The following is a 26,396-nucleotide window of genomic DNA, read 5'->3' as shown; positions in this document are numbered from 1 at the left end:
GTTTGCTTTTTTTATTCTGATACAAATCACCAAGGCTTCAGGATTAAGTGTGATTTTAGTGGAGAAAATTCTATGCAAATAGAAAATGCCTTTTAAAGCTTATTTCTAGGGAAACACCTATCTTTAATGCCTGGCAAATTTTTGACACATTGAAGAGACTAATAGGCAATATGTTTGAAAATGTCCAATAAATCCATCAAATGTACCATCTTAGACTATGTTCACAAATAACATTTTAGATTTACTGTTTTTTTTTTTTTTTGAAGAATGAGCATAACATTTCTTTATACCAGTGAGGGAGAAATAAACTGTCCTGAAGTTATTTATCACTGTCATTCAGAAAAGTCATACTGTGTGAGGGGCAAATCCTAAAAATAATATCCTCATTCCAGCAGATCCCAACACGGGACATCAAAAAATTAATAGCTTTTGTTCTGAGAATACATGATGTGAATAATGAGAGAAATAAAAACTAGTGATATACATACTTCCCCAGGGACATAAAAACGGTTTGTCAAAACCAAGACAGGTTGCCAAGAATGAAAGGAACCAAATGTGTTGAAAAAAGATACAGAAAAATCAGAGAGGAAAAGGAATTTCCTGGGTTTGAGGCCATGCTCTCATGGCATTTTTACTCTGCTGTTGCCAAGGCTGGTAGTACATGCATAGTGTGGTGAATACTCATGGCTTGATAGGAGTCATAAAGAGTCTCCATTCAAGTATCTTTCCCTTCAACCAATTTCTCTTATGTCTGAAGCCCCATATTTAGAAATACGATATTCCCAGGTGGTGCAGTGGGTAAAGAATCTACCTGCCGATGCCGTAGATGCAAGAGACACGGGTTCATTCCCTGGGTTGGGAAGATCCCCGGGAGGAGGAAATGGCAGCCCACTCTGGTATTCTTGCCTAGAAAATCCCATGGACAGAGGAGCCTGGTGGGCTACAGTCTATGGGGTCGCAAAGAGTGGGAGATGACCGAACACATGCACACATGCCTCTGTAAGGAATTAGCGATGTGTAGAGAATACAAATACCTCTTGGGAAGGAAGTTAACCATTTTTCTTCATTAACAGTCTAATTTTAGTTTAATGTAATTGCCCTGTAACAGCATGCATAAAGAGCTAAAACAAAGCAGAGCATTGCCTGAAAATCTAGGATCTGGAGGTTAAAATAAATAATTTTTTAAAAATAAATAAATACATAGTCCTAGTTAGCTAAGGAATCACCAAGAGCATGGGATATTACACAAGAAGGAAAGGATTAGCAAAAATCATCCTGAAGGAGAAGATGACACTAAAAAAGAAGAACATTGAAGATTAATCTTATAATCTTACATTAAAGAAAAACCTTCCTTTGTTACATGCTGAAAATAACAAAACTAGAGCTCATCAATGTTTGGACTCAAGAGGGAGGGGATATATGTGTAATTATAGCTGATTTGCATCATTGTACAGCAGAAAACACAACATTGTAATTTTCCTTCAATTAAAAAATAAATTTTAAAAATTGTAATCTGAAGGTTTTTTCCTGTGCCAGCAATCACAGTTCTAAACAAAAGTTCTGACTACAAAAGAAGCAGAAAAGAAATGTTGATGAGATTTAGAAATCTAAAAAAGGATTTATCATAAAATTATGCTGAATCTGTTTAATTTTCTAGTTATTCCAGAAAAAGTCCCTTCTTGTTATGCCCTGCTGCATTAATTGAACAATGGTATTAAACATTTCTGTTGTATAGACTTGTTGTGCAGCTTCACTGCACAGAAATAGAGAATGCACACTTGACGGATAGCCAAGGCGAAGACACTAGCACTTGTGACGCCTGTTTCTAGCAGTTTAAATCACTCCTGAAAATCATTAACTCTAGGAATCTATTGTATGCTTCCATGATACAGACTGAACATTGATTTGCTTCCATGGTCTTTGTGAAAGGCATGACTTTATAATTGTCTTTAAGATCATCAAAAAATAAGTATTTTGTGCCCATGTGAACTGAAAAGAAGAAAATGATCTTTATGTCAGTGATGTAACTCCGGGAGGAAATTACAAAATTTGCATCCTTAAAGAACTTTGAGAAAACAGATTAGATCAGTAGTTTTCAACAGAGGAAATTTTATCTTCCCCCTCCCCTTCTTCTGGCAACCGACTCCAGACTCCAATATTCTTGCCTGGAGAATCCCACGGTCGGAGAAGCCTGGTAGGCTATAGCCCATGGGGTCGCAAAGAGTCAGACATGACTGAGTGACTTCACTTTCACTTTCCCCTTCTTCCCACTCTGGGATATTTGGCAGTGTCTAGAGACATTTTTCGGAGAAGGCAATGGAAACCCACTCCAGTACTCTTGCCTGGAAAATCCCACGGCGGAGCTTGGTAGGCTGCAGTCCATGGGGTCGCGAAGAGTCAGACATGACTGAGCGGCTTCGCTTTCACTTTTCACTTTCATGCATTGGAGAAGGAAATGGCAACCGACTCCAATGTTCTTGCCTGGAGAATCCCAGGGACGGCGGAGCCTGGTGGGCTGCCATCTATGGGGTCACACTGAGTCAGACACAACTGAAGCAACTTAGCAGCAGCAGCAGCAGAGACATTTTTGGGCTTCTCGGGTAGCTCAGATGGAGAAGAATCCTCCTGCAGTGCAGGAGACCCTGGTTCGATTTCTGGGTCAGAAAGTTCCCCTGGAGAAGGGATTGGCTACCCACTCCAGTATTCTTGGACTTCCCTGGTAGCACAGATGGTAAAGAATATGCCTGCAATGCAGGAGACCTGGTTAAATCCCTGGGTTGGGTTGGGAAGATCCCCTGGAGGAGGGCCTGGTACCCGACCTTAGTATTCTTGCCTAGAGAATCCCCACGGACAGAGGAGCCTGGTGGGTTACAGTCCTTGGGGTTGCAGAGAGTCAAGACACTGAGCAGCTAAGCACGGTAGAGGTATTTTGGTTGTCCAGCTGTGGAATCCAGTGCATAAAGCCCAGAAATACTGTTGAATATCCTACATTTCACACGAAAGGCCCCCATAATAAAAAAAAGAAAAGAAAATATACAGTCACAAATGTCAGTAGTGCCAAAGTTGAGAAACCCAAAGAGTTCCTTATAGCCTTAAGACTTAAGGCTTAAGATGGGATTTTATCCCATCTGATTATAATCAGTTCAAGGTGACATGATCAGCGGATCTCAAAGAAAAATGAATTCTTTCATGTTACTAGACTTTCAAAATATTGTAAGTAGGTCATTGATTCAGTGTGCCAAATAGATGAATCGAGTTAATCCTACATGCATTTTTTGAAACGGAGAATGTCTTAATCATTGGGTAGCTCTGGCACAGAAATGTACTTTCGTTGAAGAATAATACCTGAATTTTAGAAGTTTCCTGAATAGTTGTCAGAAGAGGAAAGAAAAGAAAAACAGATTCCATTTTTTTACACTGAATTCCCACACAGACCCAAAGAAAATATCTATGTTGATATGTGGCTCAAATAAATAACCTTTTGTAATTTTTTAACCATAAATATCTTCAAATATCTTAGTTTCCTATGTACATTATTTATGTTTTTCTAAAACTGTATTGCCATAACCTATTACATTTTTACCATATATAATAATGGATAATTTCTTTTCCATTAAAAAAAAAATTTTTTTTTTAAATTAGGAGTAATTGAGTATAAAATTCCAGGGAGCATTTTGCTATACAACCTATGTCTTCAAGAAACTCTGTTTGTGAATCAGAATGACTTGAGAGCTAGCCAAGTACTGGGTTGTCATTTTTTTTCTTCCTTCTAGTGCCAACTTAGATCTTAAAGTATTACCTAGGGTTAATGAGAAGGAATTCTGAAGGCTGTCACTACTAATACTAATCACTGGTAGAAATGCACAGTAATTGTATTGACTGCCTGGTGGGAAGGGATACTAGCAGAATAGTCTTGAAATAGTCTGTTGGTTGATTATTTTGAGGGAATTATATTTGGACACTGTTATGAGGAAGTGAGGTAAATTGTTTGTTCTCTGATTTTTTAGCTAAGAATGAAACCTTGGCATTGCCTGCTGAATCTAAAACACCAGAGGTAGAAAAAATTCCAGCACTGCCCATAACAGGTAATGAGATCCCTATGTTTATTAACTTTGAGAAAATACATAATATATTTTTTCAAATATTAAGTGATTGATAAGCCTGTATTTTTTTTTTTTTCAGTGAAGAGCCAGTAGGAAGTTTATTTTGATCATAAGCATACAACAATAGGAGACTCTGGGTCTTTAATGTTTGGGAAAACAACAGATGCAAAATGAGCAATTGAATTATATAACTGATCTATAACGTAGAACTGCATTATTCACTCCAGGTGAAAATTGTTACCTCAACGTTCTGAAATATTTTTATACTAAGATGTAATACCATGATTTTGGTGCTTTCCATTTATAAGAAGACATGAGAGCATTTTTCAGTTCTTTACTTTCACAAGTGATTGGTTTAAAAAAATACCATTATCCATACTTTGATCTATGAAAGTACCCTGGAATAATTTAGTAAATGGCTGTTGAAGATTAACGACCTTCATGAAGAAAATACATAATAGTTCATTTTAAAAATCCTTTGAAGAATAAATTCAGTGTGCATTTTCCCCAGTTTATCAACCATTACTAACAAACATTCAGCAATTTTCTGTGAACAAACTGCCCAAGTCCAGCCCATCAGGAAAACATTATTCTCTGAACTACAGAGTCTTTGCCAGAGCAGTACCACCTCATTCAGGACTCTGTGAAACAAATACCTAGCAAGGATTCCCCTAAATCTTCATTTAGCAAAGTAACTCCAATCTAAAGTGAGTTTTTCATCCATAAAACTGCTGTAAATTGAAAAATCAGTGATACATACCTTGTACTAAACTCTGACTCATAACTTGTACAGAGAAGATAAAGATTGGTGGGGAAATAAAATGACCTGATTTCAATAAACCTATTCAAGTAGACATATTTCTGACAGAGTAAGAAGTATTTGGTCCTGACTGAAGGTGAGAGAAGGACCTTCCATCCCCTCCCTACCTTCATAGAAATTGGAGGAAAGGTATAATCTGATGCTGGAGTAATCCATTTGAATGAAATTCCTAGGTAGTTTTCTGACTTCAGTCTAATTGGTAAATACAAAAAAAAAAAAAAAAAGGATAGGCATGACCCAGTGGAGATTCTGTCGACTTTTCCCAATCATACTTCTTCTCTTGGCATAGTATATGATGAGGGCGTCTATAGATTTCTTAGTTCTCTGCCAAAACTTCCTCGGGACTTTCCACTTCAGAAATGCTTAGACAAACTTCGTAATTTATTATTCACTGTTATTGTGTTTATTTCATATCCTTACCCTACAAAATTCTGGAATTGTGTAGCTCACAATTCATGCCAGATTTCAGTGATCCTGGTTCTTATTTCTTAAAAACTATTTACCTGAGGGTCATCTTTACCTTTGATCTAGCACTTGAAATAACTGTGACTTAGCACTTGAATCCTTATAATTTCAACCCACTTCTAAGCTTTGCATGTTCACTGCAGTTTGGAAAAGAGAATTCCTATAATGTAATAGTTCTAAATAAATCTTTTTGCCCTGGGTCATTCTTTTAGCTGCCCATTTATTAACTCATTTAATAAATATTTATCATGTGCTTGCTTATTATTCTCCAGAGTTTGTGCTAAGTTCTGGAGATAAAGAGAAAAAAACACACAAGAAATTATGAATAATCTGTTAAGTGATTCCATGAGGGTCAATTCCATGTGCCTTTTGAAATACCTGGAGAGTGGACAAACCCAGAAGGGAATAGTTGGAAGGAGGTGTCAGTTCAGACACTGGGCCAAGCCAGGGAGCCCTTACCATAATTAACTTGAAAAGAATTGGTCTGTATACCTGTCAGTTCTAATTCTAAAGGGCAACAGCAGTACCCTATGGTCCTGAGTTGTTTCATTTTATCTTAATTTGTAAAGTCATCTTTTTTCCCTTCCAGTGACTCCTGAATCAGTTCCAAGAACCACTAAGCCCACTGTGTCTAGTGCATTAGACATTTCAGAAACAACACTGGGTAATTCTCAGAAGTTTTTCTTTTTTTCTTTAAAAACAAAAACCACCCCAACCCTCATAGAAAAATAACCTCAGTGTCTTGGCTTCCCATCCTCCCCACTTTCTTTCCTCCCTTACAGGGAGTAGTTCATCTTCCTGTTTCTTGGATCAGTTCCCTTAAAGAGTTAACAACATGCCTTGATCCTGGTGACTAATATTTTAGGCAGCTCTGGATGTTAGATGCTAACTGCACACCCTTTTTACCAGCCTCTTGGGAGGCATAGAAAACCAGAATGCCAGCCCTCTAATCCACAAAGCTTGGAGGGGTGAGAGTCGTGACTGTGTCTGTGCTTCCCATTTTAGTTGGCTTTTCCTAGGCTTATGTATAGTAAACTTAAGGAGACTACTCAAAAGTGTAATGCTTTTTACTAAGAATTTCATGTCATGTAAGTTAGCTGTTTATTGGCTTGAGAGAATCTAAGTTGCTTTATTCTCTTCTCCTTAAAAATCATTTTAAAAAGGAGCAGCATGTATATATATTGTTCTGTCCTTGTGATGTTGATCTTCCATATCACACCATGGTCATTCGAAGGTAGACCTTCAAATTAATACAACTGTGTAAAAACTTTCCAGGGGAAGCCAGCTATTTCCATGGAAGGTTTCAGCTTCCCATGTACCCTCCATTATGAGCATGCCTCACACGATACAGTTAAGTCACAGTGTCAAATCCTGATTCAGGGTGTTTCTAACTGAATTCTTCTTTATTGCAGTTCTCAGGGGAAGGACCCCCGGAACATCACAAACTATTTTAATACCTAGATTTGAATTGCCACTGAGCACTCTAGGTAAAAATTAGTAAACACTACAGCTTATTATTTCCTTGGAAATTTTATGCATGCCTGAAAGAAACCCTTAGGCTAACTCATTCAAATTTATCTCCTCACAGAAAAGAAGGGACACGTGGCTTATAGAACAATAAATGCCTGAATGCCAGGCCCTTAGATGCTATAAATTCTTTATTTTATAATTTAGGATACTAACTAGTCATCCTGTATATAAATCCTGTGGTTGTTTTCCTTGGGAGTAGTCATATTTTGATATTATATTTGACTCTTTTAATTCAAAATCATTGTCACTGAATAAATTATTTTCTTTCTTTTTTTTATATTTTTTTAAAATTTTATTTTATTTTTAAACTGTACATAAATTATTTTCTTTATTTTTCCAAAATAGCTTTTTACTCAACTGTTTCTCTTGAAAGAGAAGATATATTTATGATATTTCTATAGATTGCTTCTTAGAATTTGAATGTGATATCAAGGAAGTTGTTGGGGAAACTTAAGCATAAAGACATGTAATTACTGCAATTTTGTTTTTAAAAGCTATTGGAGGAACATTGTCTAGTTCAGATATGCTTGATTTGAATTTAAACAAAATATATCTGAGAGCACATATATATATTGCTGAAAAAATTAGAATACTAGTTTAATAAAGGTGAGAAGAAGAACCCAAACTCCTTAAATTTAGTTTGATTATAAAAAATAGAAAAAAGAAGCTGTCTTAAATCATCCATCATTGAAACACAGGAGTAAAAATGTGTACTACTAACAGTCCCTTACTTTTCCTGAGTAATTTTCATTTTTGTGTTTGTTTTTGTTTCTGCAAGCTTGAGATTTTAAAAACCTTTCTCTTACTTGCACTTCAAGTCATAACATCTCTTGTGTATTTTGTTGCAGCTCCGAAAAGGCTTCCAGAATTTCCTCAGGCAAAAACACCTTTCCCTTTTGAGAAACCTGGGGGCGCCTTGGGTAATAACCGTGCCTTGAATCTGCTGTTCCGTTGTGGGTGGTGACTGCTTAATTCTGTAGGACACGTTTACGGGATCCTAGCTGTGCAAACCTCAATGAGCTGATGATTTCAGTCTGACTCAGCCAAACAGCTGGTTGACTTTTTTTTTCTCTGATTGAGTTTTCTACAAATTCAGTAACAATTATTAGTCTGTCCATTCCAGAGAGCCAATTTTGTTAGTTTTCTGTCCTCAGAAACATTAAGAGTATGACACCAAACTCTGGTCTCCATCTAGTCCCTGTTCAAATGCTCTCTGAATGCGTGTAGTGTATTGATTTCTTCTTGGTATATAATGATGTTTAGTTGGATCAATGTGTGTTTTTTTATTTCAGGCTACTGGTAGCCATTTAACAACACGGGCAATCTATTTCTGTCTCTCTATCCTCTCAAAAAAAAAAAAAATTCTCAGTGAATTCCATTTCTTTTTTTGCTGTAGCTTCAAGTGAAAAGCCAGGGATTGTGCCTACAAGTAAAATATCTGAAGATTCCAAAATTCTACTGCCTCAAACTGGTAATTACTTTCTTTTTTTTTTTTTAATAGATTGGAGCAACAGTATTGAATAACTTCTCTTATTTTTATTTCTATAGGTTCTTTAATTGATTATCCATATATTTGTAGTAAATGGTAAAGCTATAATCTATTCTTGGTGCTTAGATTAATTTCATTTTTCTCAATACAAAAGCAAAATGTTTTTGCATTTGTTCTAAAGATCTGTGTTTTAATGTCTGGATATACAGTTAGAAGTCTGGCTAGAAGATGAACTGCAAGTTGACTCATTGAATTTCTAGAGATCTCTTTTGTGACATGAGAACAGTAACAAAAATAAGCTCTATGGTAGTCTTATTTAACAATATGAATTTACTATTTCCCTTGCAGGTAGGTATTTGCTTCTTTTCAATAAAATATTCAATGAACATTTGAGAGTTTACTACATGTAAGATATTATTACTGAGTCCTAAAATCTGTAAACATATTGTAATTTAGAGGAGAGACCACAGGTCTTAACACTAATTCTGGACCTTGGTTCCAGTTCTGGTTTTACTACCAACCACATATTTTAGCTATTTTTCTCTACTTTTCTGGATCTTAGTTCACTCTTTTGTAAACTGTAGCAATTGGCTTTTTTCTCCTGAGAATTCTTGTGTTCTAACACTAAAATTGATTGAGGGAAATAGCTTTCCTTTTCAAAAAATATATTTTTTTCCTCAAAAATTTTTACCTTTATATCTTTTCTTTGAAGTCTAGCAGTCAACCAAAGAAATTATTTAGCATGTGAGAATTGTAAGAAGACCTCATAAACCACTTTGTGTGATTACTTCCATGATTTTTGTTTCATTTATTTTTAACTTTGTGAACCTTCTGGTTGTGATTCTTTTAGCACCTATAACTAGCATGTAATGTAGTTAGACATTCATGTAATGACATTAAACACACCACCATTCTGTGTTATTCTTCAGAAAGGAGTTCAGCGTATGGCTGGTTTGAGGAAGGATGAGCATGGGCTCATGGACACATAGATCTTAGTCAAATTATCTTTCTCTGTTGAGCGTAATGGGTTCAGATCTTAGCAAAAGATACAAAGATGGCATCAAATGAACTCAGTGTGTCTGTTAGTCTCCCCTGGTTTTCTCAAGTGGGAAAACATCTGTAAGTTGGCTGTTGTTGTCAGCCAATCTAGAGAAGCCTTAAACTGGGTCTTTCTAAGCCTTAATTCTGGAGAAGGCAATGGCAACCCACTCCAGTACTCTTGCCTGGAAAATCCCATGGACAGAGAAGCCTGGTAGGTTGCAGTCCATGGGGTCACTAAGAGTCAGGCACGACTGAACGACTTCACTTTCACTTTTCACTTTCATGCATTGGAGAAGGAAATGGCAACCCACTCCAGTGTTCTTGCCTGGAGAATCCCAGGGACAGAGGAGCCTGGTGGGCTGCCGTCTATGGGGTCGCACAGAGTCGGACACGACTGAAGCGACTTAGCAGTAGCAAGCCTTAATTCCCCATGTCCTGCCCTTAAAATTCTACTGCAATTACTGACTGTTGGTGCAAGACTACCTTCAGAACCTGGGTCACTGAGTACAAAATCGGGTGGAGTTTCATACTCTACCACAGCACTGACTGTGGAACAAGGCTTATCTGTGGGCATGTGTGCTGGTTTATCTGCTCCATTATGGCAGAGCTTACCTGACCCCCCCCTCCCCCGCCTGCCACCCCAATCCCCCATCCTATACAAGCATCACATCTACCAAACCGAGGACTGTTAGGGCCCACTGAACTAATATACTACTTAGGTCCCTTTTATCTCTTAACTTTTAGGTTATAAACATAGGGACATAGATTTTCCTGGGCTTCTCTTGACCAGCTTCTAGATTTTTGGTGTCTATGATTATTTAAGAGCAAACTGACTAAAACCTCCAGGAAACCCCTTCTGTGATTTTAATGCCTAGGATATGAATTATATATAAAGCCTGAATTGAAGTGAGCTTTGGGGAATAGAGAGAATATGCTGGGAGGTGAAGATTGTGAAGTTACAAAAAGGATACAGATAGATGAGACTGGAAATCCCAATAAAAGAAAGGTTCCTTTAATTCTGGTTTTGCCCTGGTGGATTATGAATAGAGGCTAATGCAGCAGGAAGCAGTTTATTATTCAGCTGCCTCACTCCTGCCAGGTCCACCTTAGTGCCAGAGAACTTTCAAAAACCGTCAACTGCCAGCTGTGTCTAGATGAAGTGCTGGAGCTGGTCATGGGCTGTAAGGGTTCAGTAGATATGGTTGCAGGCATAAGAATCAGCCACAGAAACTCCCTAGTCTGCCCTTGGAATATTGAATGGTTATGTCTGGGCTACTTGGTGTGATGTTTGGACAGGCAGCATTGACATCACCAGGGAACTTGTTAGAAAGGCTGAGTCTTGGGCTCTACTTCAAATCTAATGAATCAAAATCTGCTGTTTAACAAGATCTCCAGGTGATTTGTAAAGTTGAAGAAGCACTACCTTTTCACTGTAGTCTGTAATATTTCACATGATGCAGATAAGAAGCATCAAATGTGGTCAATCACAGGACAGTGGGCCAGAGAAATCAATGTAAAGTTGATTTCTCAAAGTGGGTGGTTAAGTATTTCTTGTTTCTGCTAAGGCTTTTAACGCTCACATCTACCTCTTGTTTAGGTGTTCCGTGGGATATTCCTAACATGTTCCATTTCAGATTATAATATGTGTTACTTCTGATTTAAAAAGTTGATATATTCACACAATCCTTTCATTCATTTCAGCCTTTGTTTCTTCATTGATTTTGTGAATTTATACATGCACTGTTTCTATTTCCTGTTTAGTTTCAACATATATGATTATTGTATTTTCCAGTTACTCACATGGCTTCCTAATGCAATTAGTTGAGAATTAAGAAGAGAGAGAGAGGCAGAGATAGTACTTGAATGCTGGTACATAAAAACATTTGTCTTGTTTTTAGTTGTTATTTCTTTTGAATAAATTACATATTTCAGCTGATATTAATCATATTATTACTGTGAAATGAACACATTTTATTTTCTATGTTGAAATACAATGCATCTGTGTTTACTCTGTCAGTTACCTTCAGCTATATTTGAACAAAGTTAAGTTTATTCACTTATTGTAACAATGAGATTGTAGGCCATGAGGAACTGTGGATCTCTTAGTAAGAGGATGTTGGGAAGGATGTCTTACGGGATTTAGTCTTGTGTTAGGTAATTCTGGGGAGGGTTTAAGGAAGTGAAGCTTTGCTCTGAACTTGATATTGGCTGAAAATGGGAGGAATCTGTGATAGAAAATTTTAATAATTCTTAACTATAAGGCAAGAAAAGAGGAGTGAGACTACAGTTGTGATTGATAAAGATATTAGCCAGGATGTGAGGACAGTAATTTTTGTGCCCTTACCTTTGTGTTCCACACAGTTACAGAATGGTCTTGTTTTTGCCTTGGTCCATCTTGGTCACCAGGTGGACTTGTCTGATACTGGTGTTCTCAGCTGTTGATGTCCAGTAGGCAAACACCACAGCCAAGCTGTGAGTGCCTGGCCAGCACTTGGATGCCAGAGGCTGCTTGTCTCTTCATCAACCATTAAACATTTATCAATTCCGTTTGTGAAATTCATTTTGCTTCAGAATTTGCTAGATTTGTTTTCCACATTTATTTCATACTCTGTATCAAATGATCCAAATGCATGCTCTCATAAAGATTTCTATATTACTTTTGGCTATAAAAACCTATATGGAAATTCTAACTTGCATGTTGAATATTGAAATCATTTCAATAGTTGATGGCAAGAGTGGGACAGGGTATTTGGAATTTGGACTGTCCTAGGAAATCTGAGAAGTGCAGTCATCAAACGTATTCTTCCCTACTTTTAGCCTATTGGCCCCAATGCTTCATTAGCACAGCATTTTGTGATCTCATTATTTGGAATTTTATTTTGTTTAAACCTCCTCTAAAATATGTTTAAGTAGGGTTGATTGATTTTGACTTCCTTGGCAAATCCAACTTTTCTTAAAATACAAAAAGGAAATTATAAAGATCTGCTCTTTCACTATATGCCAAAATGTAAAATTATGTATAAATTCTGTATTATAAAAAAGTTGGCTACATTTTAGAAATACTTAAGTGCTTGTAACAATCATTTAGAAAAGTCAATCTCTCTGATGATGCAATAGAATTGGTCTTATGTTCTATTGGAAAGTGGCCAGTTGACTATGATTTCTATTACTATAGAGTGAGTTCTGGAAAAGCTCTCAGTACCTTTACCCCTCGATGAGTTGTGGATCTGCATGGATGTGTACATGCTTGTTGGAGTACTTCTTCACTGGAATAATATGATTTTGTATTTGCGTAACAGTTTTATTTGTGTTTGTATTTGCCTAAGAGATTCAAAGGGTTGTACATACACCATCATATCAATCTTCCAGAAGTCCCTGGAAGCAAAGGGAATTTTGTTCAGTTGCTCAATCATGTCCAACTCTTTGCAACCACATGGACTGAAGCACACTAGGCTTCCCTGTCCTTCACCATCTCCTAGAGCTCACTCAAACTCATGTCCACTGAGTTGGTGATGCCATCCAACCGTCTTGTACTCTGTTGTCCCCTTCTCTTCCTGCCTTCAATCTTTCCCAGCATCAAGGTCTTTTCCAGTGAGTCAGCTCTTTGTATCAGGTGGCCAAAGTATTGGAGCTTCAGCTTCAGCATCAATCCTTCCAGTGAATATTCAGGACTGATTTCCTTTAGGACGGACTGGTGTGATCTCCTTGCAGTCCAAGGGACTCTCAAGAGTCTTCTCCAACACCACAGTTCAAAAGCATCAATTCTTCAGCACTCAGCCATCTTTATGGTCCAACATCACCATTTTCTTTTCATGTACTTTTCTTTCAATTTTTTGCATTTTATTGAAGTGTAGTTAATTTGCACTGTTGTTAGTTTCAAGTGTAGAGAAATTGATTCAGTTATACATACATATTCAGTTCTATATATGTAATATATATTCTTTTTCAGATTCTTTTCCACTATAGTTTACTGTAAGATACTGAGGGTAGTTCCCTGTGCTATACAGTAGATCTTTGTTGTTTACCTATTTTATATATGGTAGTGTGTATCTGTTAATCCTAAACTCCCAATTTAATTAATAGAAAGAAAAGAAGCAAGAGAGAATAGAAGTACACCAAATGATTCTTGGGTCTTCATTTCACTTGTGTAAAAACGTCTAAGGAGAATCAGTTCAGTCGCTCAGTTATGTTCAACTCTTTGTGGACACATGTCTAAGGAGAATAGACCCGGACATATGCAGTGTATTTTGAAGAGATCCTGCAACCCCATGGAAATAGCCTGACATCCTATTAACCCTATGGCACTGATGGTAGATATCACATGACCACACTGATCGGGTTGAATGGGAAGCCTGAATCAACTCCCAGCCCCTGCCTAGGGCAGAGAGTAAAATGACACCATGACCAATGCAATATGGTCATCAGAAGTGGGAGAGATAGAGATAGATACACAGACAGACAGACAGATAGATATCTTATCCTGCAGATGGAGTAGATGCATGATTTCTAAAGCCCATATATGGTTGGAGGAGGAGGATGGAAGTCAATGTTTTGTTTCTGGCTTGCTAATGCTCTCAGTGTTAAGCCTCCTTAATTTACTTGGTCATCCCCTTAAAAGACCATCATTTAGGACCAGGAGGGATTTGAAACCTTAATCAAATAAAGAAATGGCTTTTTTATATAACCCAAGATGACCTATTGTGTTTATTTGCATCCTTAGAAAATTCTCCTGCCTGTTCTTCCTCCAACATGTCCAGACAAACTGACTTTTCCTTTTAACTGTTCTGTAACTTATTACTAAGAGGACAGTTCCTTCTGGCCTAATTATTTCCCCTTGAGAAATAAACAATTATCTTTAGAGACTTCCCTTGACAGAACTGAGGATAGTCTACTTCAGTCTTCATTAGAATCCACTTTGGGAACTCCCTTTAGGAGTTTACTACTATTTTCAGTGTTTCGTTCTTTCAGTACATTATAGAGCTTTAGTAAATTGCTGGATGCAGTTAAGCTCTAAAAATTATTTAAAGACTTGAAAGCTGAAGCAATCAGCATGTTCGAGGCGTGGTATACTGGGTGGGAAGTTTGGGCCACAGGTGGTTTGCTCACAGTGGTTGAAGAGAGGCTGAACTCTATTTGCACCTTATTGTCTGCCTGTGAGGTGTTGATGAGCGTAAATCTGGCCCACCCAACTGGATTAAACCCTAGGGAAGAGAAAACATAGGAATAAGTGGAGGTGTTGATGCTTTGTGATCAGGAAAATAAAATTTAAGTGTGGTGAATGGTTTATAGATTTACAGTGGCCTCTTAGAGATTTACAGCCAGAGTCATTGGTTTGGCTTCATGAGAATTTTCTTGTAGGCAATATTTTCACAAATTTAAAGGCCAGCTAGAAAGGTATTTTATTTTTCTAAGAAATGTAAGAGAGCTTTATGTCCTTATTTAAATGGTACTCAGAACTCTGCATGTGGGTCTTATAAATGCTTTTCTCATCCAGCTACGTATTGCTGGCCTGTTGTATTTTCCCGTGTCTTCATATATATGTTTAGGGTTCTGTTTCCATGGCAGGATATGACCACACAAACATATGAAAGGTAATTGTATAGTAGAGGAAGAGATTTGTGTGCACACATATGTATGCTCTAAAAATAAAGAATCTGTTCATTCATTCTCATGTATCCTTACTAAAAGCATAAACTACCCAACTGTTAAATTCATTGCTATTTGTTCATAGTAATGGAAATCTTGCAGATTAATTTCATTGAGTCTTCCTGTGTACAAGGCTCTGGAAGTACAACCTTGAAGTATGTAAAGAGTGTAACAAGCACAATTTCTGTCCTAATGAGGTCATGAGGCTTTTCATATACGAATTTATGTTTAAAAAGAAGTCTTTATATATATGCAATGGAATAGCACTCAGTCATAAAAAGAATGGAATAATGCCATTTGTGGCAACATAGATGAATCTGGAGATTATCATATTAAGTGAAGTAGATCAGACAGAGAAAGACAGATATATGATATCCTTGTATATGGACTATAAAAAATGATACAAATGAATTTATTTACAAAACATAAATAGACTCACAGAAATCAAAAAGAAACTAATGGTTACCAAAGGAGAAAGAAGGTGGGCCCATGCTAAATAGAATGAGAAATATGCAGAATCTGACCACTAACAAATGTCTTCACTCCAGTGAATCTCAATTTTAATATCTAGAAAATGGAGTTACTACCCCATTGACTATAACGTGGGTTAATGTCTACCTCACCTATTTCTCAAGGATATTAACAGAGTTAAACAAGCTGATACATGAGAAAGTGCTGTCAAACTATAAAGTACTATGCAAACTGTAAAGTACTATCCAGACATCATGATGGTAACGTTTACTAAATAGAAAAACTAAACTGTAGTTTTTGTGCAAATTTCCTCAGTATGACTGTTCTTCTTTGGAAATGTCTCCTAAAATTGCCATCTGATTTCATTTATGTATGTACTCTTTGAAGCTATGTGATTTAGAGCTGGCATGCTTCATTGTAAACAAATAGCACTAAGCTCACATCACCCTAGGGACTCAGTTCAGAGCAAGAAGGACTAGAGGCCAGTCTTTTAGTGATGGCTTCAATCTTACTGACAAGACCAGTAGCCCACAGCCCAAGCTCTAGCACCTACATCAACTGTCCTCCTTCAGCCAGCATTAAAATATGTCATGAAGTCTTAAAATTAATCAAAATTAACATCTTCTCTTTTGTCTTACCTCTTCTTTTAAAAGCCACTTATGATGTTTTCTCAAGCCCTACAACATCAGATGAGCCTGAGATATCAGAGCCCCACACAGGTACACCCAGCCTCTCAATTCTTTTTTTTCGGATGCCAGGTATTCTGACAATTTTTGCAGAGTGAAAAAATTTACTCTCTAGAGCTCCACAGGAGAAAGGTGGCAGTCTCTGTCAGGGAGATGAATTCTACCCACTTCTCCTACTGAACGATAATGTCTCCACGTCCTCCAGTAAACAAACTCTGCATATGTGGGACATGCAGAAAGATTAGCTTGCCTCTCAGGTGCACTAAATAATAGCCTAGTGCTCTCGTGATCAGAATCATTCTGAAAAGGTTTTAGAATTCGGAGTTTTCCCTGGAGTAGTGGTTCTCCTGTAGGGGGTGATTTTGCTCTTTTCCCACTGAGGAAATATTCAGCCATGGCTACAGGTATTTTTGGTTGTCACCAGTGGGGAAGGTGTTACTGACATCTAGTGGGTAGAGTCCACGGATGCTGCTAAACCCCTGCAATGTACACGAAAATCCCCACAATACAGAATTATCCAACCCTAAAGGGCAATAGTGCAAGGTGATAAATCCTGCTCTAGAGCAATCATGTCACTCATTTGTCTACAGAAGTTCAGTTAGGTCTAACTTTGATATTCACTTACTGCTCTACCTATAGTGAGTTTAATTCAGTCTGATGGTTTCTTTTAGCAAGTATTTTATTATACACTTACTAAATTAGGTGCTGCAGGAAATTCAAAGTAAATAACACTGGTCTCTGCCACACGAAGACATATGTCTGGTATTTTTTGGGGGTGTGTGTAGCCATATATGGGTACCATGATAAATACAGGCAAATAACTTTAAACAGCAGCAGAAATTTTTAAAAGATGAAACAATGTTATGAGCAGATTCAGCTAGCAATTAAAAAACAGAAGGAAGGAACCAGAAAAAACAGTTGAAAACAGTTGAATGTATGAAACACCATTTTATCATGGTTTCTAACGTTTGAAGTGTGTATGTTTTTAAACATGAGCTCATCTTCAACTCCTAATGAATCACTAGTTTTAAAATGTTGGTCAGCAATCTCTCAAGTGTTCTTGATATTTTCCCCCATTTGAGCATAATTTATTACTCAGGAATTTGTATTTTATTCCTGGGGCCTTCTACTGCTTTTATAAATGTTGACATTTATTCCAACAGCAACAAGCGACCTACTTCTGGACTCTGTCCCACCTAAAACTTCTAGAACTCTTGAACAGCCAAGGGCAACACTGGGTAATGTTTTTAACAGAAAAATTCTACTTTGTTTTCCGTCAAAAGAAAATCCATGTGAATGCCTTTCTTCCAAATGACCATTTCATTCCATCACATCTAATCATTTATTTCTTTCCTTTTTCTGAATATAATATATATTTTTCCCTACAATGCAGGCATCTTATGTTCCATTTGAGGCTCTCTCTCTCTCTCATTTTTGAACTGTAATGAATGATATTTTTTCCATCCTTTAAGGAATGAAAAGCTTTGAAAATTGCATGGACATCTTCATCATCATCCATCTCATATGTTTGTGGCCTATATCACCTCTCTTCCGTGCGCTCAGTCTGCCTGGAGTCAGCTACTGAACGATTTCATCCTGACCTTTTCCCCACTTTAAACTGTCATTTCATCCAGTAGCTTTCCAAGACAACGTGCATTTTTCATCCTTCATTATGTCCATTTAGCATGTGCTTTGTATCACCACCTAAAAGCATGTTGAAGCTCTTAAAATACCTCATTTTAACTGGAATTACGTGGTGGGATGGGGTGTTTGTGTTTTCAGCTCCGAGTGAAACACCATTTATTTCTCAAAAACTGGAAATCTTTACCAGTCCTGAAATGCAGCCTACAACACCTGGTAATTAATGACCTCTGTATAGTTATGTACTTTGAAAGAACAGATGAAGAGACAAAAAACAGAAGTCACGCTGGCCTTCTCAGAATATTTTCAGTAGTAAACATTTCCCTTCATTCTCTACGATGAAACTCTTCAAAGAACTGGGTTATCTGTAATTCTTAGTTTTCTGATAATTCTTGAAGAATTTCCATAATCCTGGTATCTATTTTTTAATTGGGGTAAAATTAATATATAACATTATGTTAGTTTCAGGTGTATGATGTAACAGTTCTGTCTTTGCATATATTATTTTGAAGGATGACTCCCTTTCTATAGTTCTTTCCAATTTAGAAACCAGACAATAGCAGCAAAATTATAGATGATAATTATTTTAAAATATGTTCCCTTCAATTAGCATATTAGATACCACTTGATCAGACTACTTTTCTCAAAATAGTCTAAGGAGCACCAAGTGGGCTCTACAATCCTGGATATGATGAAGAAAGATGAGTAAAAGAGAGTAAAATACCTTTCAGTCTATAATAGAAAATTACTGAAATAATGAAGTTCTTTAACTCCTGGTGACATTAGTAGGGAGCTATAGAATTAAAGAGTTCTGAATGTTCCATTCTCTAAATCTCAAATATCTGTGCTTCTCCCATGCTGTTGGATAAATCATCTTTTGAGTAATTAACTGTACCTTGTGTACTTAAATCCTTCAAGGGTCCTCCCTTTCCAGTACACTTAACTGAAAAATGTATCTTCTCATATAGACATTTAATTTCTTTTGGCTCAGTCAGTTCTTATTGAACACCTGTGCTGGGCATTCTAGGGATACAAAGAAATAGAAAGCAGTTCTTCCCCTCAAGAAGTTTGTAAGTTTACAGTTACAATCTCATTGACCCCTGGGAAATATCATTTACCAAAGCTATATTAAATCTTCTTTCAGCTCCCCTGCAAACTACATCTGTCCCTTCTACACCTAAACGACGCCTCAGGCCCAAAACACCAAGAACCAAAGCTGGTAAATAACTGTCTATTTAACCTTTCAGGATATTTAATTCCAAGTAGATAGTGTCCATGTACTTATTACAAAGAGAAAAGATTCTGTAGCTGAAAGATGCTCTATAAAATTTGGAATTAACTGAAGATGAATAATTAAAGTAAAAAAAACAAAACCAAACATTTTCAGTAAGATTTTACTGAAAATTATGTGAATGATATTCTTTTTTTCTGGAAATAATCTTTTTAAATCAAAATAATACATAGAGGTTTTTTTTTAGGTACTTCAAGTCTTAGACTGAAAAAGAGGACTCTACTGCCCACCTTCTTCTACCCCTGAGACCCATTCTCCAATTCTTTAATATGTTTCTTTTGTATTTAACTCCACATTTCTAAGTAACAATGCTTACGCTGCTATTTCTTTTTATATCAGTTTTAGTGAATGATGTTTTTCACATGTGAATTTTGGTATAAACATAGAAACAATCATATATAGTGATTTATATGGTCACAATGATACATAAGGAGAAGGCAATGGCACCCCACTCCAGTACTCTTGCCTGGAAAATCCCATGGATGGAGGAGCCTGGTAGGCTGCAGTCCATGGGGTCGCTAACAGTCGGACACGACTGAGTGACTTCACTTTCACTTTTCACTTTCATGCATTGGAGAAGGAAACGGCAACCCACTCCAGTGTTCTTGCCTGGAGAATCCCAGGAACGGGGAAGCCTGGTGAGCTGCGATCTATGGGGTCGCACAGAGTCGGACCAACTGAAGCGACTTAGCAACAGTAGCAGCAGCAATGATACATAATGTCATTTATTTTTCTGGCAGGCATCTATATTTAAGTGTTTATCAGGCTGACAGTTCCCATATTTGTTGCCTACTGTGTTTTCAGTTTTGCAGTAGGGCGATGGCTGAGATGCAGAGAATGTGACTCTGGCTATCCAATTGCTCATAATCTTAAAAAGATAATACATCATGAATGATGAGAGCAACATAAGATGATTTAACCTGCTTGTAAGACTGTCTTAGAGTAGAAGCTCAGAAAAGCAAAGTAAGAGTTGAGGATATAAACATCAGAATATGTGTCAGGTTTAGGCAGAGGAAAAGGAAAAGGGAACAGCATATACTATGGCACAGAGTTGGAGGTGGAGGTAATTGATCAATCTGGAGGTGCTAGTCTTCATTGTTAATGGGTACACCCAGACTCATGCTCAGTAACCAGGCTTTGATTACTCCATTGCTTATTCCAGTTTTTTTATAGCCTATACTATTATGACTGAATTTAAAAAACTTTCCCCCCAACTTTTACTCACTGCATACTTTGTAAACACTGACTAAATATGACAGGATTTTAAAAGGGTCATTCAGTTCCTCTTTGGAGGATTTTTTAAAATTGTTTCTAGAATATGTTAATTTTTTTTTTCCCCTTTCCATCACCAGAAAGAACCACAAGTCCTGGAACAGTTACATCTAAAATTTCTAAAAGCCCTGAACCTAGACGGACAACAATGGGTAACGATGTGTCCTTAGTAGATGTGCCAGCTTTTATGTAATGTCTCAATCACTGTTCTAACTGGATCATTTCAACAGCACTCAATATCTCATAGAGTACATCAGCTCCATGACTTTCATAGTTTTGGATAGCTGGCACTGTGGTTGGTGGATGTGAACTCAGCATTTATACCTTGGAAAGCTGTAAAATCACTGATGCTTTTCCATCTTCTACACAATCATTGTTTTAATAGTTGTGTCTTATATACACTTCTCCATTTTGGGAGGTAAGGCCCTCAAGTTCAATTTCAAACTTCTTTTAGAAAAACAGCTTTCTGTTATGGTGTTAATAATATTTCTTTATGCCACAGATCACAACATTATACATATCAGTAAATATTACTTTTAAAACATTTCTTTTTTCGGGTGCTTAGAAACTTAGACATGGCTGAGAAATGTGAAATAAAGTGCAAAATCATTACGCTAATTTTTATTTTTTAATCCTGGGTTAAAATCATTGTCATACTTTGTATAGTAATGGTGACTGATGGCAATGCCTTTTTTCTTGAAATGCTTTTTCAAAAAGATGAAAATGTATTAGTATATTTTCATTAAATACTATTCTGTGAAATATTATTTTTTTAAGTTTATTTTCTAATGGAATATTTCCAAAATCATCCAAGATGATGGGTTTATAGCACTTGAAGTATAGGTTTTCCTTTTGTAGTTTTAGACACTGAAATGTCTAAATATTGATTTGATGATCATTTTGTTTCTTTATTTTTCCAGCTCCCAGTAAAACACAATTTATTTCTTTGAAACCTAAAGTCCCTCTCAGTCCAGAAGTGACAGACAGCAAACCTGGTAATTACCCTGAGCTTTGTGTTGATATTATTTCAAATGTAGGGTTGAAAAAATTTTTTATGCCACTCTTTGGAACAAAACTTTTGATTCACACTTTGGTATTTGATTCATCTTTCCATGGAAAGAGCAAAAATGTGATGAAATGATGTCATTAGAGCCAGCTCCTCTGATATTATCATAGCATCTCTTTGAGCTGTGTGGTGTTTGATTATGTGCATGACCATCACAGAGAAAGCACAGAAAGAGAGTGGACGGAATGATTGAGAACTCCTTTGTCTAGGACTGTGAAATAGTTTCCAATACCAAAGTTGCTTGGAGTTCAGATCAGCCGCCTTTCAGCTGAGAAGTGGAGAAGCCTTTCCATCCCCTCAGAACTCTGCCTTGTTTGGGGCCTTCTCAGCTCTCAGGGTGCATGACTAGTAAGGATTGTAGTCTCCTAATGTTCCACGACTTCTTTCTAAACTGGGGCTGATTTCTGAACACTGACTTTTGTTTACTTCTCAGGAGACATTAATTTGCTGAAGAAAAGTAGGTGTTTTGTTTTGTTTTGTTTTCAGCAAGGGGTTATTCTATGTATATAATTAAAAACAGATAATTTCTTGCATAAGGATTGCAGGACATGTTAAATAATTAAATCTTTCTTTTTCTCTATCTATACAGAATCTATACAATAGTCTGAAATGTTGATTTATGAGAGTATAAGGGGAACTTTGTCACAACTCATTATTGTCATAAAAAATTTAATGCCTGAGCTTTGGGAAGAATATATTTCTCACTGTAATATGGATTTTTCATTAATGTGCATTTACAGAGTAGGATTATTAAAGCAAAAGATTGCTTAAGTGGGCATGATTTGTCTTTTTGCAAAGACATGGGTAAGGAAGGAAAATGGAACTGCTCAGAAAGAGAACTCTCATGACTCCTTTAAAAGTGGCAGAGAGATTTCCAGGTATTGTAGGCATCAGAATGAAAGAAATTAGGGATTAGGCAAAGGGAGTATGGTTGATGCCATGACCATGAGTGAGGTTTCTAAGTCCGAGAAATTGAATGAAGTACTCTCACTAAAAGAGGTTGTTAGGAAAAAGAAGCATAGCTAATAAACCCAAGAACTCTAGTGGTTTAACTCAAAGAACTCTGACAGCTGAGAGAAGGGTTTCCTGTACATTTATTTAAAAATTATGCCCAGAGGACTTTGGAATAAGGTAGTAACTGTTACATTTAGGCTGTATTTTGAATAGGGTCCTCTCACCAGGTAGACCAAGAAATATTACATTATGTTTGGGTCACCAGCTTTAAATATTTCTCTAATTATTTATGTTGTTACAAGATAAAATTTGAAAACATTGAAAAAATGTCTCCAAATGTTAATTATCATTTGCTCATGATAAGTTACATTATCAATGTTAGTGGTTTCTGGAAATAAAAGCATTTCTGAGAGGAAATTCATTAATTCAAATTAGGGTGGGAGAGTGTTCTTATCACTCTAACGTATTTGAAAAAAAGATTTAATTTGACATTTCCTTTTAAAAATGTGAGAAATTATTTGGAAGCTAGCGGGTTTATATTGCTTTGATTTCTACCTTCTAATCACCTAAGAATATTCACTCTTTTCCCCTAACAGCAAGTATCATTACTTCATAATCTATGCCTAAAGTTAAACCAGCTCAAGTTGACTTTGAATGGCCTGAGGCAACACAGAGTAATGACTAGTTCTCCATAAACCATGGTTTGGGTGTTAGTATTTTTAAATGTATTCATTTTATGGCAACCAACATTATAGCTCTGTTAAAGATTTCTTTTGTAGCCAAGGTTCAGGAGAGCAAATAAGCCACCAAAAGCTTTTTGATTTGAGCCACTCCTTGACTTTCCCAGTCCTCTCCTCACATGCATATTTTTCCTTTTTCACTTTCCATGAAGGCTGCTTTTCCTTTGGCTTTCCCCTGTGGTTAAGCTAATGAGTAAAAACCCACATTGGTTTTGGCTTGGAAGCCAAATCCAACGCTTTCTTAAAAATCTCAGCCATCTACTATGTCCCAGCTTGTCTGCCTCATCCAATAAGAATTCTTTCCTTCATAGTTAATCATTAAGATTGTAATGACATTTGGCTCTTCAAGCTTTTAAAGATCTGAAGAAAGGGAGAGACCTCCAATCATGGGTGTTTATTGTACTCAGTTCTGACATGGCGGATGGAACAGTAAATGGTACTCTAGCTGCAAATCCATCAGTGACTTTTTGTTTGTTTCATGCTGAGCTGATTGGTGTGGTTATTTGTGTGTCACTCAGCTTTTTTATGGAACATTTTTTGTATCTTTATCCATAACACATTAAGGCTGAGATAGAGGAAATCTTATCAGAAGATAGATTTCTTAATAACCACTGACTATAATATTTTCTTATGCAGGTGAATTGGAAACTTAGTTGATAGGATGCCATACCTATTTGGCCTCGGTCTCAGGAACTGAAAAATGCTGATTTTTCTTTATAAAATTAAAACAGCAGCATTCTTTCATCTTTGTGAAATCTAAAGCTGTTAAAAGTAGCAAATCTTACTTTTTCATACTTTTAGAAGGCAACTTTGTGGAAATTAAAACATTAATTATAACCTTGAAGTTTCAAGAGAATTTTTGGTGTTGCTATTTTCAGATGTGGATGTTTTGTGATATTTATCATATTTGATTACTGATATTAACTAATTATTTTCCCTTTTTCCTGTAGAATCTGAGGCATTCAACTGCCACTGCCCCCCTCCTCCCTGCACACACATACTTTTTACTTTGCTTAGTGTACTTCTGTCTGATACATTACTACAGCTTTGCCATTCATCTGTTATACTCTATTTCTGACAAGTTCATGAGAAATCAGAATTCTTTTTTTGGCTACAGACATTCTGATGAATGATGCTACATTTCAGTAACACCTTGTGCTATTATGCCTTGCTTTCAGATAAGTGAATATTCTCTATCCAAATTGTTTATTATTATATTTTCCTTTTTAGTCGCTAAAACATCACTACTTGCTTCTGCCAAACTTCCCATACCCTGTAGTCCAGAAATATCAGAGATAATTCCCGGTAAATGTAATTTAAGAAATATCTAAGTACACAGTGATTTTAAGTTCTGTTCAGTTGGTCAGTAGGGACTAGATTAATTAATTTCTTTCTGTAAGAATAAAAATGTCAAAGAATCTTTACTTTGTTTTCTACTTCAAAAATTGATTTCCTTTTTATTTTCTTCTTGAAAGAAATCAACTCTTTTTGTGCTATAGAATAGGAAAGCTGTTGGATCATCTTCTTAAAAAAAAAAATAGTCTTTGTACCAAACTATATTCAGCATTTCAGTTCAGTTCAGTCGCTGGAACTGAACTGTGTTGTGTCTGACTCTTTGCGACTCCATGGACTGTGGCATGCCAGGCCTCCCTGTCCATCACCAATTCCTGGAGCTTACTCAAACTCATGTCCATTGAGTCAGTGATGCCATCCAACCGTCTCATCCTCTGTTATCCCCTTCTTCTCCCACCTTCAATCTTTCCCAGCATCAGGGTCTTTCCAAATGAGTCAGTTTTTTGCTTCAGGTGGCCGAAATATTGTAGTTTCAGCTTCAGCATCAGTCCTTCCAATGAATATTCAGGACTGATTTTCTTTAGGATGGACTGGTTGGATCTCCTTGCAGTCCCAGGAACTCTCGTCTTCTCCAACACCACAGTTCAAAAGTATTTCTTCAGCGCTCAGCTTTCTTTATATTCGGCATTTACTTACTGCCAATCTGAATGGCCTTGGAGAGTTTATCTGTCAGAATATTTAGATAATATTTTTAATGAATTTATTCAGCATTTCATGAAATGTGGAGACTACTTTCTAACTTCTGCTGATTTGCTAATTTAAATGGAATAAGTTTCATGTGTAAATCAATTTGTTCACCAGCAATAAGTAGTAGTAGATATAATGAATACCATATGAACACCTGTGGCCCTTTTTAGACTGTAAGTTCAATTCCTGTTTTTTGTGTGTGTGTGTGTGTGTGAACCAATATCAGCTCCAGTCAGGCTGAAAATGATCCAAAACTAACAGAGCTCAGACATGGTTACAGGTCTGATGGATCTGTTGCCATTTCCCATCTGACTGTCCTGAAGAAAATAAAACAGCAGGTGAATGACCTCTGAAAGGCTACACTGACCTCCTTTTAAAGTAATATTTCCTCAGGCACTAGGAGCTATAGTGGGGAAAATAGCTAAAGATCAACAAGAAAAATTAGAATTCTCAATTCTTTCTTCTGTTGTAGTTTGTGTAGAGGCTGTGGGGTGATGGAGTTTTATTTTGTAAGCCAATAGAACCTGATGGCTTTCCACTGAGAGGACACTTGTTATGGTAAAGGACCTTTCATTTCTACCTTAGATGGTGCTGTCAGCATCTCCCTAGATAATACTTGCTTTTATTGCAGCCCCAGAACCTGAGATTTTCCCACCATCACAGCCACCAATAGGTAATGAAGTTTCCTCTAGTGAGTGAAAAAGAATTCACTTACTTTCACTTACTATGTCCAAGTTCGTCTTTAGCTTTGGATTTTTTAAAAAAATTATTTCTTGATTGTCCTTCAGATCTTGCTTTCAGCTGTTTCTGCCAGAAGATAAGCTCTCTGCTGCCTTGACTAAGTGGAAGCTCTGAGACAGTCATACTGATTTTGATTTGCCACATTCCTTTTTGTTCCTTCTTATATCTGTGTCCTGAGCTTGTTTTAACCTCATTATTCCCCACAGAGGACCATGGCTTCCCCAGGACATATTTATGCTTTCATTTTTAGAGTTTTGTTTTTTTTTTTTTTGCTTTCAAAACTCTAACATTTGTAGATTTTCTTTAAAAGCATTATGGTCTTTTCAGCTCTCAATATCCTGATATTTCTTAGGAAATTTATTAAGTAAAAGAAAAAGAAAAACTCACCCTCAATCTTTAT

General features: G+C 36.7%; 1 protein-coding gene across 8 annotated transcripts in view; it reads left to right on the top strand.

Moving 5' to 3' along the window:
• ABI3BP (ABI family member 3 binding protein) overlaps positions 1 to 26,396 on the top strand; it is a 288,504-nt gene that overhangs the window by 137,784 nt on the left and 124,324 nt on the right. For all 8 annotated transcript variants that reach the window (XM_059890043.1, XM_059890042.1, XM_059890036.1 and 5 more), the window contains exons 10-20: positions 4,008 to 4,085; positions 5,978 to 6,052; positions 6,801 to 6,875; positions 7,767 to 7,838; positions 8,315 to 8,389; positions 16,219 to 16,284; positions 17,415 to 17,489; positions 18,034 to 18,108; positions 19,037 to 19,111; positions 20,536 to 20,607; positions 21,376 to 21,450. In XM_059890043.1, coding sequence (XP_059746026.1) covers positions 4,008 to 4,085; positions 5,978 to 6,052; positions 6,801 to 6,875; positions 7,767 to 7,838; positions 8,315 to 8,389; positions 16,219 to 16,284; positions 17,415 to 17,489; positions 18,034 to 18,108; positions 19,037 to 19,111; positions 20,536 to 20,607; positions 21,376 to 21,450 — 813 coding nt within the window. The remainder of the gene's footprint in view (positions 1 to 4,007; positions 4,086 to 5,977; positions 6,053 to 6,800; positions 6,876 to 7,766; positions 7,839 to 8,314; positions 8,390 to 16,218; positions 16,285 to 17,414; positions 17,490 to 18,033; positions 18,109 to 19,036; positions 19,112 to 20,535; positions 20,608 to 21,375; positions 21,451 to 26,396) is intronic.

Source organism: Bos taurus, chromosome 1 (genome assembly GCF_002263795.3).
Source record: "Bos taurus isolate L1 Dominette 01449 registration number 42190680 breed Hereford chromosome 1, ARS-UCD2.0, whole genome shotgun sequence".
In the NCBI taxonomy this organism is placed as follows: Eukaryota; Metazoa; Chordata; class Mammalia; order Artiodactyla; family Bovidae; genus Bos; species Bos taurus.
This window is presented reverse-complemented; position numbering and strand designations above follow the sequence as displayed.